Genomic DNA, 17,305 nt, shown 5'->3' with positions numbered 1-17,305 from the left:
AGTTGCCAAATTTAAGTATTACCAAACCACGCCCCCGTTAACACATCGGTAGATATGCGTCCTTTGAAAATATACCTCCTCAACAATCAATGAGCTATTGCGAGTATTGTTAATAATGAGGTCACCATTTTAGGAAATGATGCAAACAAACAAGGCCGAAAGAATCACCATTCCATATAGATCCCACGAAAATACATTCCCATGACTATACCAAGATTTTGTCTAACAAATGTACAGTTTGCCTATGCGATTTTGGGTAACACGATTTACCTGTGCATTCAGTACAAGAATTATTTAGCATACAGAGCACAGAAGGTTAAACTGGAAGTATTCAATCGATCATAAAAGTAAAGAGAGGACAATTGCTACCGTACAGCACACACATTGTGCAGTACAATGTACTCCGATCCCACAATCAGAAGATTAAACAGAGGAGTATGACAGAATGGCTACTGAATACAGATTACACAATCAAGGGACTGCAATACATCTTAGTCTGGGATTGTACCACAAGATTTGCAGCCTTCTCAAACATTCCAGAACTTCGCAAACTTGGTTTGTAACAAATTACACATAAACTTGATTTGCAGCCTTCTCAAACATTCCAAAATTTGGCAAGCTTGGTTTGTAACCTTTATATAAATTCCTAACATCGCTAAGAGCTCATAACCAAATACAGAAACAAAAAGGAAAGAAAGATGCAAATGCAAATATACTTTGAGCGCTTGAGTTACACCTTCAGACCTCGCAATTCGACCCATCCATCCAGTTCAACTTGTAGTTGCGACGATATCCCAAAGGAGGGAGGCTGTTAAGAATAATAAGGTTATGCATGAGATGCAGTTTGTAAAGATAAGCACAACCTAGTCTAGAACATTTCAACATGAGATGATTTGGATTAATAAGTTACACTGCTCCCTCCGATCCATATTACTTGCCGCTCAAACGGCTGTATCTCGCACTGAAATACGTCTACGTACATCCGTTTGAGTGACAAGTAATATGGATCGGAGGGAGTACCAGTAACTTCTCCACAGCCTTAGATTCTTTTAATGTAGCTGCAAACTTAATTAAAAAAAGTAGCTGCTGCTACTGAATCAATTAACCCTCATTAAAGAGTATTTAACCAACAATCAAATATCCAGCTATCACAAATTAGCTTCAGTTTATTGAGCATCAAAAGACTCAAATAGCAAATAGGATAGAACTTGTCTTTACAGTACCTACAGAACTCCGTATGCGGAAAACCATCATGACACTCGGTTTGTAATAACCTCCGGTCTCTCATACAATTCAAACAGCTCTTCCAACCTACAAAATTTAGACATTTCAGATTAATGTTTTCTGATTTTGATTCAAGCTCAGACACTGAGACAGCAGTTTATTGGAAGAAAAAAAACTCACAACAAAAATAACTCCTCAGAAACAGAGGTTACTAGGAGTTCATGAACCGCACTGAGATGCTCTTGAAGAAAATGCGAGTACAGCAAATCCAATTCTGAAAGTAATTCGACTGGTTCATAGAATGGTTCCACCTCCTCATCAGCATCTTCCTTGACATCCTTCAAATCATTTTTTGCAAAAAGAAAAAATGAACAAGACTTAATGTTACGACATTAAGATCTGAGAGAAACAGAAAAGACAAACCTCACCTCATCATCCTCTGCATGCTCATTCACATTGCGCGCATATTCAGAAGCACTATCAAGAGTATTCAAATATTTCCCAAACCTTTTGTCCTCTTCAGTCTCATCATCCTTCTGCTCATGATTCTTTCCTTTATACCTCAAAACTTTTCTGAGAAGAGGATGTCCTTGTCCTCCGTCATAGGTCAACGCCCTCCAATCATCATCATCAGCCAATGGTGCCGACCTCAACAGATTTCTTAAGGCCCACCTGACCCTCCTTGATGAATTTCGGCGGATCCTCTGGATGCCACCATAGAAGTCCTGTCTGGCTGACGAAAACTTCAAAGCTAGGTGGCTTTGTATTCTATCCCAAAAGCATGCCAAATCAAAATGTGACATGGTGCTTAGATCTGATTCTGTAAGTGTGTTAATCAGCAAGCGAAAAAAGGCGGGATATCCCAACTTCTCTAGTTCAAATAGAGAAAGCACTTCCACAACATAAGCTGTGTAGTCATTTGTCATGTAAGCAATTGGCAAGGTGTTATCAGTGTACTCACAAAACTGTGCTGTAATCCTAGCACGATAACGACCATTAACATAAATGCTGCGTCTATCAAATTTCCCATTCCAGCTACACTTAGCTTGATGGGCCTGCACAATTTGCTGAAGAAGATCGCTTGCAATGATCCTGCCAATTTTGGATGTATCCGCAACAATCAATGAGGTACCTTTAGCACACAAGGTTTTTGCTTCTGAAAACTGATTTCTGGGCAATTCTGCAAATTTTTGAAGTGATTCCAAATAGTTGTCGTCGTCATCGGTGAACAGATTTGCTGTTCGCCGTCTTATAAATGAAATTCTTCCATCAGAAACCTCAGAAATCAGTTGACCAGACGAGTGAACCGACATAGAAGAGCTAGTTCCAGGCAGATCCTGAAACTAAACACAGAACGGGTATTATGGTTTCAGCACTAAGCAGTAAAAAGTCTAATTGAAGAAATGCAGTGATGTTCATCTACTCTAAGAACTCCCATATCTTCTAATGTATGATGCAATTTCAACATGAATAATTGAATTGCTATGACCCGGCAGACTTATGCCCGTAGGAGGCCCACCAGGCAGGTTTAGTTAGGGGCTTGGCCCACAAGTTATCTTGTTTTTTAGCATCATGGTTATATATACTAGTTGTAAGACTATTTTTGAGATTAAGCAATAAGAAGAATTCTATTGCCCGGCTCCCAGAGGAGCCGGACCCTAAACCCTAGCCGCCTCCCTCTCTCAGCCACCGCCTCCCTCCTTCCATCTCGCGACGACGCCTGCGTGCCGGCCGCCGCGCCCTCGCCCCCGTCAACCCCCGGTCTTCCCCTACAACCTAAGGAGCAGGACCGGTAGGACCCTGGGTTCTACCAATTTGGTATCCAGAGACTCGGGTTCGATCATGTCTTCATCAACACCCACGCCGCCGCTGCCCATCGTCACCACCGCCCCGATGACCACCGTCCCGGTCACCACCGCGGGTTCCACAACGCCGCCGACCCCAGTCACCTCCGCGCCGCCGACGACCGCCATCTTCACGCCGGAACAGGTCACCAGCACGTTGCGGGATCTCATGACGGACGTCCAGGGACTCCACCTGTACCTGGCAGGGCCGTACGCACCGCCGCCGGCTGCGCCGATCGCCGCCTACGGCCACCCCGCGCTGCCGTGGCCGTCCCAGGGTGCGCCTGCATGCGGCGGGCCACTGCTGCTGCTGTTCCAGGCGGGGCACCCCAGCGGCCCGCCACCGCCGCCGCTGCATCTTCATCAGCCTCCAGCCGCGGCTCCTCTATGGTCGCAGTGGCCAACTACGGGCCCCGCAGCACCCGTCGCGCCCGCCAACCCTCCACAGCAGACGCTACAACCACCGGCGCCACCTCTGCCCAGCTCAGGGGCGTCCTCGCCGGCCGGCCTGCCGATCCATCAGGTCCGGTTCCCGCCCTCCCCGTCGCCACTACCAACTTGGGCGGCTGGGTCTTCGCCATCACCGGTCTACACCACGGCTCCAGAACAGCCGACCCCGTTCCCGCAGTTCAGCGGGCCATCCGGCTCCGCGGGTCACTACTCGGAGTACTCCGACCAGGCGCCACCTGCCTCGCTGCTCCGCACCTCAAGCCAGCTCGACACGGCGCTCCAACCCAGACACCGCCGCGGTTCGCGAAAATCGACTTCGCCACATATGACGGCACGGAGGACCCCCTCAACTGGCTCAACCAATGCGACCAGTTCTTTCGCGGGCAGCGAACCCTCGCATCAAAGCGTACCTGGCTCGCCTCTTACAACCTCCGCGGCGCGGCACAGACATGGTCTTACGCCCTCGAGCAGGACGAGGGCGGCATGCCCCCTTGGGAGCGCTTCCGCGAGCTCTGCCTCCTTCGCTTTGGGCCTCCGATCTGCGGGAGCCGTCTGGCGGAGCTCGGCCGCCTTCCCTTCACCTCCACGGTGCAGGACTTCGCCGACCGTTTCCAGGCCATGGCGTGCCACGCGTCGGGCGTGACGGCGCAGCAGCGGGCCGACCTCTTCGTCGGTGGACTTCCGGATCACATCCGCGTGGACGTGGAGCTTCCTGGACCTCAGGATCTCCAGACGGCCATGTATTACGCCCGCGCCTTCGAATGTCGCGCCCAGGCCATGCAGCCGGCAGCCTTGCTCGAGGAGGCCGACAGGCCGCCCGGCAGCCCCCTACGCCGGGCCGGCCACCCCTGGCCGCTCCGGCGACTACCACCCCGGCCGCGACGTGGCCCTTCCGTCGTCTCTCTCCGGCGGAGCAGATGGAGCGGCGGCGCCAAGGCCTCTGCTACAACTGCGATGAGCCCTATGCGCCGGGCCATGTCTGCCCGCGCCTCTTCTACTTGGAGACGGCCGACTACATCAAGGAGGACGCCCTGGCCGACGGGGCCGACGCACTGCCGCCCCCAACGGCTCCTGAGGCCGCACCCCCCGGCGACGGCACTCGTGGTCCCTCCCCATGCGCTCGCTGGCATCCGTGACGAGCGGACCATGCTTTTGCCGGTGGTGATCCACGGCGAGCGCCTGGTGGCCCTTGTGGATACAGGCTCCACACATAACTTCCTGCCCGAGGCTACCATGCGTCGCTTAGCGCTTCAGCCGACGGGCTGGGAGCAACTTCGGGTCACGGTGGCCAACGGCGATCGTCTCCGGTGTCATGGGCTCGCACAGGACGTGCCCATCACCATCGGCGACGAACACTTCTCCATCACATGTGCGGGCATTGACTTGGGCTGTTTCGACTTCATCCTTGGCGTCGACTTTCTGCAGACCCTCGGTCCCATCCTTTGGGACTTCGACGCTCTGACAATGACCTTCTGGCGGCTGGGCCGCCGCATCCGGTGGGAAGGCGTTGGGTGCGCCTCACCGGCGACGCCGCAGCTTCAGCCGGCAACGGCTACCTCCGAGGCCGAGCACCCACTATTGGATCACCTTCTGCAGCAGCACGGCGACCTCTTCACCGAGCCGAAGGGCCTTCCGCCAGGCCGGGTTTATGACCACCGTATTCATCTCCTGCCGGGCTCGGCACCGGTGGCAGTTCGTGCTTTTCGCTATCCGCAGCTGCAGAAGGACGAGTTGGAGCGGCAGTGCGCACTCATGCTCGCCGCGGGCATCATCCGGATCTCCACATCGCCGTTCACCGCGCCGGTCCTCCTCATCCGCAAGTCGGACGGCACGTGGCGCTTCTGCATCGACTACCGCGCCCTTAATGCTCTCACACTCAAGGACAAGTTTCCTATTCTGGTGGTCGATGAGCTCCTGGATGAGCTACATGGGGCGCGCTTCTTCACCAAGCTCGATCTCCGGTCAGGGTACCACCAGGTGCGCATGCACCCGGACGACATCGCCAAGACGGCGTTTCGGACTCATCACGGCCACTTCGAGTTCTTGGTGATGCCCTTTGGCCTCTCCAACGCCCCGATGACCTTCCAGGCTCTGATGAACGACGTCCTCATGGGCAGAGCACCTCCAGCACGCCGCCATCGTCTTCGACGAGCTTCAGGCGCACCATCTTCATCTTAAGCGCTCGAGGTGCTCGTTCGGGACGCCTTCAGTCGCCTACCTCGGCCACGTCATCTCGGCCGACGGGGTTGCTATGGATGCCGACAAGGTGGCGGCCGTCACAGCCTGGCCGACGCCGCACTCACCGCGGGCTCTTCGCGGTTTTCTGGGCCTCGTGGGATACTACCGAAAGTTTATCCGAGAGTTCGGCCTCATCGCGTCGCCACTCACGCGTTTGTTGCGCCGCGACGCCTTCGCTTGGGACGATGAGGCGACGGCGGCATTCGAGGCCCTCAAGGGGGCCCTCACGACGGGCCCCGTTCTTCAGATGCCGGATTTTGACCGCCCATTCGTGGTGGACTGTGACGCCTCCGGTGCGGGGTTCGGCGCCGTGCTTCATCAAGGCGATGGCCCTCTCGCTTTCTTCAGCAGGCCTTTCGCTCCGCGCCATCTTAAGCTCGCGGCGTATGACTGGGAGCTCATTGGTTTGGTGCAGGCGGTGCACCATCGGCCCTATCTGTGGGGTCGGTCTTTCCGGATTCGCACGGACCACTACAGCCTCAAGTTCTTGTTGGAACAGAGGCTCTCGACCGTGCCGCAACACCAGTGGATCAGCAAGCTCTTCGGCTTCGACTTCTCGATCGAGTATCGCCCGGCCGTCTTAACACCGTGGCCGACGCCCTGTCTCGCCGCGACGCCGACCACGACACCACCGTCGGCGACTCCGAGGGGGCGGCGTTCTGCATCCGCTCCGGGCCGACCTTCGATCTCTTCACCGACATTCGCCGGGCAACGGCGGCCGTGGCCGACGCACTTCTTCAGCAGCAGCTGGCTGCGGGCGAGCTGGAGGAGCCTTGGTGCTTCACCGACGGACTGCTCCTCCATGGGCGCCAGGTCTTCGTGCCGGCGCATGACGATCTCCATCACCAGGTGTTGCTACTGGCCCACTCGGTGGGCCATGAGGGTGTGCAGAAAACTCTCCATCGTCTCAGCGCCGACTTCTACATCATCCCTGGTGATCGGGCCCTGGTCCGTGACTGGGTTCAGTCTTGTGTGACATGCCAACGCAACAAGACGTAGACACTATGGCCGGCTTGTCTGCTCCAGCCCTTGGAGGTGCCGTCTCAGGTCTGGGCGGATATCTCCATGGACTTCATCGAGGGCCTCCCCAAGGTGGGCGGCAAATCGGTCATTCTCACGGTGGTCGACCGCTTCTCCAAGTATGCTCACTTCATTGCGCTCGGTCATCCCTACACTGCTGCCTCCGTGGCCCGCGCCTTCTTTGACGGTATCGTTCATCTCCACGGGTTTCCCTCTTCGATCGTCGGCGATCGGGACCCGGTGTTCACCGGACATGTCTGGCGCGATCTCTTCCGGTTGGCGGGCGTGAAACTCCGCCTGAGCACGGCCTTCCATCCTCAGACGGACGGCCAGTCCGAGGTTGTCAACAAGGTGATTGCCATGTATTTGCGTTGTGTCACAGGTGATCGTCCTCGCGCTTGGGTGGACTGGCTCTCATGGGCGGAGTTCTGCTACAACACCTCCTATCACTCCGCCCTGCGCGCCACTCCTTTTGAGGTGGTCTATGGTCGGCCGCCACCGCCCATCATTCCGGTTGATCCGACGACGGCTCGGACGGAGGTGGCCGGTGAGCTTATGCGGCGCCGTGACGACATGTTGGCTGAAGTCCGGCAACGCCTCCTTCAGGCCCAGCAGCTGGCCAAGCACTACTACGACGACCACCATCGCGAGGCGGAGTTCGCGGTGGGTGATTGGGTGTGGCTGCGTCTTCTTCACCGCTCTACGCAGTCACTGGACCCACGCGTGAAGCGCAAGCTGGGCCCTCGTTATGCCGGGCCCTTTGTTGTCTTGGAGCGCATCGGGCAGGTGGCTTACAGCCTTCAGCTTTCTGCCAGAGCCCGCATCCACGACATCTTACATGTGGGGCTGCTGAAGCCTTACCGTGGGGAGCCACCTGCGGCCCCTCCCGCGCTCCCTCCGACCTTCGACGAACGCACGGGACCGGAGAAGGTGTTGCAAGCCCAGCTCCGTCGCGGGGTGTGGTACGTGCTGATTCAGTGGGCTGGACTTCCGGAGGAGGAGGCCACTTGGGAGCAGCATGACGAGTTCCGCCAACACTACCCAGACTTTCAGCTCGAGGACGAGCTGTTTGCGCAGGCGGGGAGAGATGTTATGACCGGGCAGGCTTATGCCCGTAGGAGGCCCACCGAGCAGGTTTAGTTAGGGGCTTGGCCCACAAGTTATCTTATTTTTTAGCATCGTGGTTATATATACTAGCTGTAAGACTATTTTTGAGATTAAGCAATAAGAAGAATTCTATTGCCCGGCTCCCAGAGGAGCCGAACCCTAAACCCTAGCCGCCTCCCTCCTTCCATCTTGCGACGGCGCCTATGCGCCGGCCGCCGCGCCCTCGCCCCCGTCAACCCCCGGTCTTCCCCTACAACCTAAGGAGCAGGACCGGTAGGACCCTGGGTTCTACCAGGAATATATAGTGATGCAAGTTACTTTTCTTTGGGTCATTTGGTTAGAACATATAAAAGATTAGTCTGGATTGAAAGCAAGAAAGAGAGAAAAGAAATAAACTAAGCGAGTGACAAATAAGCTTTCAGTTGCATTGGGTGCAAACTGTTTCCTCAGGTAGAAATATAATACGGGTGAATTCAAAAGAAAACAAGCTTGCCTACTTTTGACTAAAAACAAAATGTTTCGTATAATTCAACAAATTACAAAGATGATGAACAGAGTCAAATGAAATGCAACATCCTTCAATCAGTATGCACTTACAACAAAATGAAATATCACATTGTTTTTAAGTGTCACACTTACGGAAGGTGGTATGTGTGGCGCTCGAACAATTGGAATGAAGTTGCAGTCCACAAGTTCCCCGCCCGCCTAAGAAGCCATGATTAAGAACTATAAGTGCATTTCATCACACAAGGAAATGATGAACAAGGATATTCAGCATACCTCACTTAATAACCTTTCCCAAACCACAGAACTTTCTAAATAACCTGAATCAGTAACTAAGGCATATAGTTCCTCTTTTATCTGCACAATTGGAAAGGGTCAGGAGCGAGCTGAATAGAACTAAGACTGCTAACATTAATCTCTCACCTTAATTACAGCGCTGAAGTGATTCTGCCAGAAAAGTACACATGGGGCCTCCTCTTTCAGGTCGTTGCGTAAGGAACGCAAGCTACATGATTAATGCATTGTGCTTAAATATATATATATTCACAATAGCATAGAATAAATAATTTCACTAGCGGTCAAAGCTAAGAAATTTACCCATAGGAAGTGAGTTGAGGACCTTTTAGGAACTTTTTGGCCAGATCCACTATAGAAAAGAACAAATAGGAAAATTCACATTAAAAGTATAAAAAATTGATGTGCAAACAATTCGTGAATGAAGAATATTACTAACCATTCTGAAACTCAGGGTCAAAGAACGCCTCATAAAGTGCATAATACGACGAATATGGTGATAGCGCAGCAAAGTCAGCATCCTAATGATCAATACCATGGTATTAGCCTTCATCCACTTAAATAAGCTCCAAAATATCATAAATAACTACGCGTGCTGGTGCAAGTGCACATTCAATATCCACAAACAAGCTTACATCTGGATCTAGAAGCCAGCCATGATATAGAGAAATATTAAGGTCACGAAACAGCGAAATCTGTGGCATTTCCACGAAACCATCAGTTCTGCAAGATAAAAAAAAAACATCAGAAACCCGACCAACCCCCCCCCCCCCCCCCAAACACAAACTGTCAAAGGATAAATCTGTAAATACAAACACAATCACCTATTGAAGACAACGTTCACTTCTAGGGGGACCGAAAGCTTTTGCAGAATATCAAATATTTGTCTCGGCAATTCTGAACATGGCACCCCCTGATCAGGATGCAAAATGAGAATAAACAAACCTAAAGCTGAAGTTCATGATCAGTCCAAAGAAGCTGAAGTTGTTGCAAACCTTGCGGTTCTCAAGAAATTCTAGAAGAAGCATAATCAGTTCCTTCTCATGGACCATGGTAGCATTTGATTCAAGCCTTATATCACCCTTAAGCAAGAGTGCATTGCCTGTGGAACGTTAAATCCAGAGTAAATCCTAAATCAAGAGTAAATAATACCAAAAGAAAATTCAAGTGATTCTCTTACATATTGCAATCAAACTGCATGGGCCGTTTGACTCCTGACAGATAATACGAATGTGGCGGCCATGGAACTTGATCTGCCTTGTCACATAAAAAGATTTAGAAGTGTTGGGCAATGGAATATGAGGTTGACGGATATTCTTTAATTCCTCCGAAGCTTCACCGGTGTCCTGTAGGAGGGGGGGGGGGGGCGCTTATATAGCCATAAGTATAGATATACTCATAATGAAGACATTATTATAAACAAATATGACAAACATACACTATGAAACGAAATATCAAATCAACCTACCACTGCTGTACTTGCAGCTGTAGCTTCTATACCCTGTGTTTGTTGTGACTCCATACACTCTCCATCAGCATCCTGTTTTAGCTCTGCACACATAACCTGACATACATCCACAGTCAATATACTCTCCCCTTATATGAAGACATTATAAACAAATATGGCAAACATACACTATGAAACGAAATATCAAATCAACCTACCACTGCTGTACTTGCGGCTGTAGCTTCTATACCCTGCGTTTGTTGTGACTCCATACCCTCTTCATCAGCATCCTGCTTTAGCTCTGCACACATAACCTGACATACATCCACAGTCAATATACTCTCCCCTGAGTATCCACTTTCTATACGATTAACAAAACATTGGTAAAAGAAATATAAAGGCACAAATCAGAAAATCTAAAATGCAGTAATTCTCAATAGTAATATGAATCAGGGATATTCACCTTACGTTTCGTCTTGTTGTGCTTTTTCTTGTCCCTCATTCTATCTTTTTTCGTGATTGGCTGACTCTCAAAATTGCGGATGAGTTTGAGTTAGCAAAACATTTGTACAGATTGATTAACTAAAATAAACCAACAATATGAAATTCCATGGGCATGGAATCACATTTTTCCTTACCAAAATTGAAATGTTCAGATTTTTTGAATCAACAACAGGTGAGAAATTGTAGTCCATATACAATCCACCTTGATTTACCTGGACCATGCTAAAAAGATGATTAGTATATTTTAATCAGATAAAAAGTGACAAAAAGGGCGTACCTCTTTTAACAAGAGCCAAAAAATATTGGTGTGTTTGGTTAAAAAACTTGTATCATTAACCAAAAGATACAACTCTCCTTCCACCTGTACAAGATTAAAATGGGATAATTGGACAAAGTCAGCTGAAATAATCAAAAACTACTATCATTAGCTTCTCACCAGGGTTGTAGTAATAAAGGCACCATTCCAAAATAGGACACATGGTTCCTTCTCAGTTAGGTCTGTTCGTAGGCATTTCAATCTGCAATATTGTAAACTTACTTCAACATAGTTCCCTAGTGAAAAAAATCACACAAACATATGTAAACTAGTTTATTACCCCTGTACTGTTAGCTCAGAGCTCCGAAGAGAACTTGCGATTTTGGTCACTAAAAAATATCCAGCAAAGAATAAAGTTTCATCAGGGTCATAGGTAACTAACACAAAAAATTATGACATAAAATTATACCAACACTTACATTCACAAGTAGCAGCAGCTGGCGAGTCAAAGGTTTCCTCAGCTTCTCCAAGGTCATCACTCTGCTCCTCATGAGCTCCTAATTCCATGGTTTCTCGTTCTGAAACTGACTTATGCTTAGCAAAATCTAAGGATTGCTGAACGCTTAAGGCTAAGGTTTCATCCTAATAATGAATATCAAAGTATTAGACATGAATCCCCCAAATAAGATCTAAAATCTTGCAGCAACTACATATGCAATATATGAAAAACCATGCCACAATGCTTACTTGTAGATCCACCAAACACCCATGGTACAAAGAAACTCCAATGTATTCAAACAATGTGGATTCCGGGGATTTCACAAAGCCATCAATGCTGCAATATCAACATTCTTAAGCATTAAAATATGCGCATACAACCTACTATTCACAGTTAGCAAATTAAACATTAGAATTACCTATCAGATTTCGTATTCATGTATAGAACGCCTGGGAGATGTGGCAACACATTTAGAACTTGTTTTTGAAAATCTGAACGTTCAAATTCATTTTGAAGCTGCAATTAAGTGGAAAACAACCATGAGGCTATGAGTCTTATGCCCACTCTTAAGAAAGAATATATGTACATGACAGTTACTAACCTCCATCTTCACATTGCCACATAAAAGACGGCTTTGGATAAGATGAAGCAGCTGACCCTCCGACACCTCGGTGACATTCAGATCCAAAGTTATCTTCCCCTGGAGCAGAAGAGCATTGGCTGCAGTGGCACAGAAAATAGTGTAAATAAAGAGAACAAAAAAAACTATAAATCAAGCTACATTGACTTACTTAAGGCAACAAGGGAGGATATTCTTTTCTTATCCTCGTGGATAATGTGTGTGTCGCGATCAAAAAATGTGACCGCCCGCGTCTTGTACCATGTTGTGGGAGGGCTGGGCTCTACATTGTCCTGATCTGTTCCTGCCTGATCCTTTGTTTTCTTCTTTTTGGTTCTTTTATTAGGAGGTTGCAGCTGTTCAATCCGAAATGTGCATGCTGAGTTAGCAAAGAATTTATAACTGATACAATGAGCATCCACAATCAAAAGTAAAACAATACATCAATGATCGTAAGGCACAAAGAAGTAAGCTGATTTTTCATCTGATAACATATAACATACAAATCCAACATATGACAGAACATGTTTATTCTAAATGTCATATTTGAGTATTGATCTAAAACAGCTCCATGCCACAGGCTACAAAGTATATAATCAGGCAAGGATGCTAATCATATTACCCAATACCGTAAATCAGATAGGTTCCTATTTTATGTGTTTCCTTGTCATTGTAACATTAGCCAAACTTTTAGCACAACACCAACATTCCATATCTACCTCCTCTAACAGTACTGCAAAAAATATTACAGAAATATCTATTTGGAAGTAAGGCCCCTTCATAGAAAAAGATAGCTACCCTGTAAATAATGCATGCTAAGATGGGAGAAATATGCACTCCCTCCTTTACACTGAGCAAAGGATCAAGATTCAACCATTAAACACAGTTCAATACACTATTTCGCAGAACTGGGTTTCAGTCCAATATAATCTTGAAAGTTGAAATCAATATTACCTCGGCCAAAGTATTCCTGTAGATACTAACTTCATCTTTGACTATTTGTTTTAAACTCTCTTCACTGGTCACAGGTTCAGAAAACAACACAGCCGTCTTTTTAATAGATCTCTCTACAAGTCTGAACAAGAAAATAAAATTTAATCTGAGTATGAATTCATAAGCAGTAAATGACAGGGTATTTCTTTTCCTATGGCCTAGACAAAGTAGAGGACCACTGCAAGTAATGATTAGCTCAAATATTTGGATAGCATAAGCTAACTATAGAGCTAGTTACAGATGAACCATGATTTTGCTTTGTCATACATATCAGAAGAAATCTACAGCAAATGATATGATACTCCCACAAATGATGTAAACTAAGTCATGTTGACTCTCTGAACATAATAGGCAAGTGTCTATTAGTTTGGCACTTCCACTAACAAAGCACACCATAAAAAGTATAGCATTCTTACTTAGCATAATTTTCTTGGCACATCTTCAGCTTCTCAACACCAAGTCGAACTGCTTGTCCATCAATAATCTTGAGCAAAAACTCTCTTCCCCTTTCTCCTAAAGAAATATAATATGTTAAGGAAGCATAACACATTACAGGACTGCAATTTACACAAGGTGTGCTTATTCCTTAACTTCTTTGACAAGCATTAACGACAAAAGAAACTCATATATTGATGCAACTTATTAACACTTACCGATCTGTGTATCTTTAGCAGTAGCAGCATATATCATTCGTAAGTGATCAGCGGTTACTCGATAAGCCATACCAACTCCATCGGTATCATCAGATCCAACATAAGCTTTGTATGGAAGGATTCCACCTGCACACTGCAATCACATATGCACATCATATCATATCCTGTATACATGACAACAACAATAAGAAGAACTTGATGTTTGAATGTGACAAGTGGCAACGTACATCATGGATGATATCAAGTATTGGTGTATACACATCGGTACAATAAGGGCTGATTTGGCCCTGGCAGGCAGAGGTCATGCCTTCAGAGTCCACCCCTGTTACTACATGTTCAACTGGCAACCGTCTCAAAACACCATCTGCTTCCCTGCAAAACTAAAAATATTTTTTTTGGGGGGGGGGGGGGGGGGGGGGGCATATCAGTATGCATCACAAAAAACATGTAATAAAGAAACACAGCATGTTAGGCGGAAAAATAACAGTCAACATCAATAAAGAAAAATAACATGCTTGAAGACACGATGCCAAAGTAACAAATAATAAACAACAATTTACTTAAGCGCAATTATCGATATAGAAATTAAAATAACATATTCAGTATGTCAAGAGATTTAACAAGAGCATCGTTTATGCATAAAACACTTAATAACCATTACCAACTAACCTGAATAAATACAAGATTCAAAAGCAGAGGACGCGTAGGGTCATTCAGAACTACAGGAGTATCAGGATTCCTGTTTCCAATGAGATCATAATAAATTCCTGAACATGGCCCACATGGACCAGTGTCATCAACATTCCAAAAACTTCCCTGTTAATTGAAGTACCATAAGATTGTAAGTGAATCTGGTTGGTAATGTACATATACAACCATGAAAAATATCAGTATGCATCACAAAAAACATGTAATAAAGAAACACAGCATGTTAGGCGGAAAAATAACAGTCAACATCAATAAAGAAAAATAACATGCTTGAAGACACGATGCCAAAGTAACAAATAATAAACAACAATTTACTTAAGCGCAATTATCGATATAGAAATTAAAATAACATATTCAGTATGTCAAGAGATTTAACAAGAGCATCGTTTATGCATAAAACACTTAATAACCATTACCAACTAACCTGAATAAATACAAGATTCAAAAGCAGAGGACGCGTAGGGTCATTCAGAACTACAGGAGTATCAGGATTCCTGTTTCCAATGAGATCATAATAAATTCCTGAACATGGCCCACATGGACCAGTGTCATCAACATTCCAAAAACTTCCCTGTTAATTGAAGTACCATAAGATTGTAAGTGAATCTGGTTGGTAATGTACATATACAACCATGAAGTAAAAGTGCAAAGCTAAGAACCTTAGAAGTGGTTGCCGAAACATTACTTTCCGGCACAAAGGACAACACAACATCCATGAAATCCGTGTCAGGACCTGAATATTCATCACCACCAAAATATGTGACATACATTCTCTTACAATCTAATTTCCACATCTGCATACAACATCAATACTAGGTAAACAAAATGGCCCATTGATTTTATTCCAAGGAGCTCAATATAGAAACTCGCTAGTTTGAACTATCATATATATTCGAACAACAGAAAGCACTTACTATTTCGAGATATGAGAGCAGATCAGTAAATTTTTTTCTCCTTGTCGTCCCCTGAGTACCATGTACCAAGAATCTCAGTGAACCTACGGTGTGAAGTGTCTGTATAGTCCTCCAGATTACCATTGGTGCGAATACACTTCAGGGAGTATACACTGCCTTCGTCTGGTGGGGGGTCCGCAAAGAACGCATGCCTAAACTGATCCAAAGCTCTGTGAATTAGTGGTAACGTGGCGTCTTCCACGGGGATCAATGGACTAGACTGCCACCCCTTGAATTTTGCAATTGATTTGAAATAGCTGAAGAACATCTGGCGGATATCAAGGGACCCCCGCCGCTGTTTCATGGTTGATACTGCAGGCTAGGAAGGTGACGGAGCTGGGGTTGGAGGAGGCAGAGACGAGGATGGTGGTTCACTCGGGGACGATAAACTCTAACGGGATCCCACAACAGTGAAGGCTCGTCCAATCCTACTATACTCCAAGGGCCAGGTCCCTATCAAAAAACAACATACCATCAGTCTAGCGTCACCAATGAAATTAATCATTAGTTTATTGCCATTACCATAGATTACTAATTCAGAATCTTTTACATGCTCACAACTAGTTGAACCAATTACCAAAAGAGCGAGGATTAAAGTCATTTGCATGCAAGTGTTCATGCCAAAATAAACTCCGTCATGAATTAGGACATGACAATAGAAAGTAAGGTTTTCTTCAAAGACTTCTTGGCCGCAGGCATGGTGAGATCACCATAGATGCTCGACAGTGAAACCTTGGGAGTCAGGTTGCAACCGGCGCGGGCAGTCCGCAAAGGCCACCCCGCTAAACACAGTCAAAGTGGGCACCAGCGGCACACTGCATAACTTAGGATTTAACGGCTGTCCCATGAAGCCCGCATGTGCCCATATCTGTCAGTATATGCCAGCGTCCTCTCAATTTATATTCAGAGAGATTGGCCGTTTAAGCCTAACATCGGCCTTTGCTGGAGTTTCTAAAAAATTCTGCTGCATGCAACTCAAAAAAAGAAAAAGATCCTGCTGCATGCTCCAACTCATGCACGTTCCATCTCCTGAAATGAAACCATACTGGACTCCTCGTGTGATATGTGCAGCTAGAAGATGGAAATATACATACTGCTCACAAATGCATGCATACAGATTCGTCAGAAAGATGCACACCCTTGTCATGATTCACGTCATGCACACGATTACCTCCGCTAATTAGCAAATACCGGTGACTAACCAATCTTATTATTTGGGCAACTCCGTATAGCACCACTCTTCCTTCCTGATGTACTAAGTTCTTACAGAGCGTAACGTATGGTATCCTTGCTACTTGCGGGCTAGCGGCGTGGCGACAGCCCGCGTACGGCAACCCGCGTCTCCCGGGTAGCTGCTCGCGAGCTGGAGTGCGGGATGCGGGATGACCGCAACCCGCCCCGCTTGCATCCTGACCTAGGGGGACAAATGGAGAGGGGTGAAGTGGAAGAAATTTTTACCGGAGAGAATGTCGGTTGCGACGGAGAAGGGGGCCTGCGGGAGGATCTGCTTCGGCGGCGGTAGGAACTGAGAGGGCGCAGGATGGAAACCAGAGCCGCCGGGATGGCCCTCGTGGCGAACAGGGTCCGCGTAGGGTGGAGGAAGGGGCCGCCGGGTCCGCGTCGGCGTGCTGGCAGGCGTCGTCGGCGGCGCGCTTTCAGCCGAGAGGAGTATACGCGAGGTGAGGAAGGGTAAGGGTTTGTGGGGGGTAACGGGGGAGGAACATTTGGGGCGGGTTTGGTTGCACTTTTGCGTGCGTAGAGCAGTTCCGTTTGCGTGCATCGCATATATGTCTCGGTTGCGCCTGCACGAGGGAAAACAAGAAAAAATAACATCTGCACATTATTTGGTCCGGCATCTAAACTTCTTGCATTAGGGAGTCCATTTTTTTAACATGAGTACATACGCAAGCACTCATACATACGCCATACACTCATCCCTATAAACACATCCACCGAGAGACTGAGCCGGCATGCCATCTTGAAATTTACGAA

General features: G+C 47.3%; 1 protein-coding gene across 6 annotated transcripts; it reads right to left on the bottom strand.

Annotated features, from left to right (window-relative positions):
- Nucleotides 1–337: 337 nt before the first annotated feature.
- LOC123121489 (uncharacterized) lies at nt 338–17,057 on the bottom strand. 6 transcript variants are annotated; one of them, XM_044541489.1, is made up of 34 exons: nt 16,772–17,057; nt 15,275–15,766; nt 15,020–15,154; nt 14,785–14,931; nt 14,322–14,468; nt 13,880–14,032; nt 13,653–13,785; nt 13,416–13,512; nt 12,961–13,081; nt 12,179–12,362; nt 11,989–12,107; nt 11,806–11,903; nt 11,636–11,723; nt 11,368–11,530; nt 11,229–11,277; nt 11,069–11,150; nt 10,910–10,993; nt 10,767–10,844; nt 10,592–10,651; nt 10,347–10,442; nt 10,150–10,245; nt 9,862–10,027; nt 9,677–9,783; nt 9,506–9,594; nt 9,317–9,404; nt 9,121–9,202; nt 8,985–9,033; nt 8,811–8,892; nt 8,664–8,744; nt 8,523–8,588; nt 1,653–2,567; nt 1,405–1,562; nt 1,224–1,311; nt 338–808 (listed from the first exon to the last, which is right to left on the bottom strand). In XM_044541489.1, the coding sequence occupies exons 2-33, from the start codon at nt 15,395–15,397 to the stop codon at nt 1,251–1,253; spliced, it is 4,197 nt and encodes a 1,398-aa protein (XP_044397424.1). In that variant the 5' UTR covers nt 15,398–15,766; nt 16,772–17,057; the 3' UTR covers nt 338–808; nt 1,224–1,250. The 6 variants fall into 6 exon arrangements, with proteins under 6 accessions (XP_044397424.1, XP_044397430.1, XP_044397437.1 ...); XM_044541495.1 differs by having other exon boundaries at nt 1,653–2,561; XM_044541502.1 differs by lacking the exon at nt 10,150–10,245.
- Between the last annotated feature and the right edge of the window lie 248 nt (nt 17,058–17,305).

Source organism: Triticum aestivum, chromosome 1B (assembly GCF_018294505.1).
Source record: "Triticum aestivum cultivar Chinese Spring chromosome 1B, IWGSC CS RefSeq v2.1, whole genome shotgun sequence".
NCBI lineage: Eukaryota > Viridiplantae > Streptophyta > Magnoliopsida > Poales > Poaceae > Triticum > Triticum aestivum.
This window is presented reverse-complemented; position numbering and strand designations above follow the sequence as displayed.

What these genes read in the sequence shown, in the direction of transcription:
- LOC123121489 (XM_044541489.1), bottom strand. Translation starts at nt 15,397, where the DNA reads ATGGTAATCTGGAGGACTATACAGACACTTCACACCGTAGGTTCACTG. An exon ending in AATTTCTTGAGAACCGCAAG is followed by an intron (nt 9,595 to 9,676) that starts GTTTGCAACAAC and finishes CATCCTGATCAG; the next exon opens with GGGGTGCCATGTTCAGAATT. An exon ending in GGGAAAGGTTATTAAGTGAG is followed by an intron (nt 8,589 to 8,663) that starts GTATGCTGAATA and finishes ATGGCTTCTTAG; the next exon opens with GCGGGCGGGGAACTTGTGGA.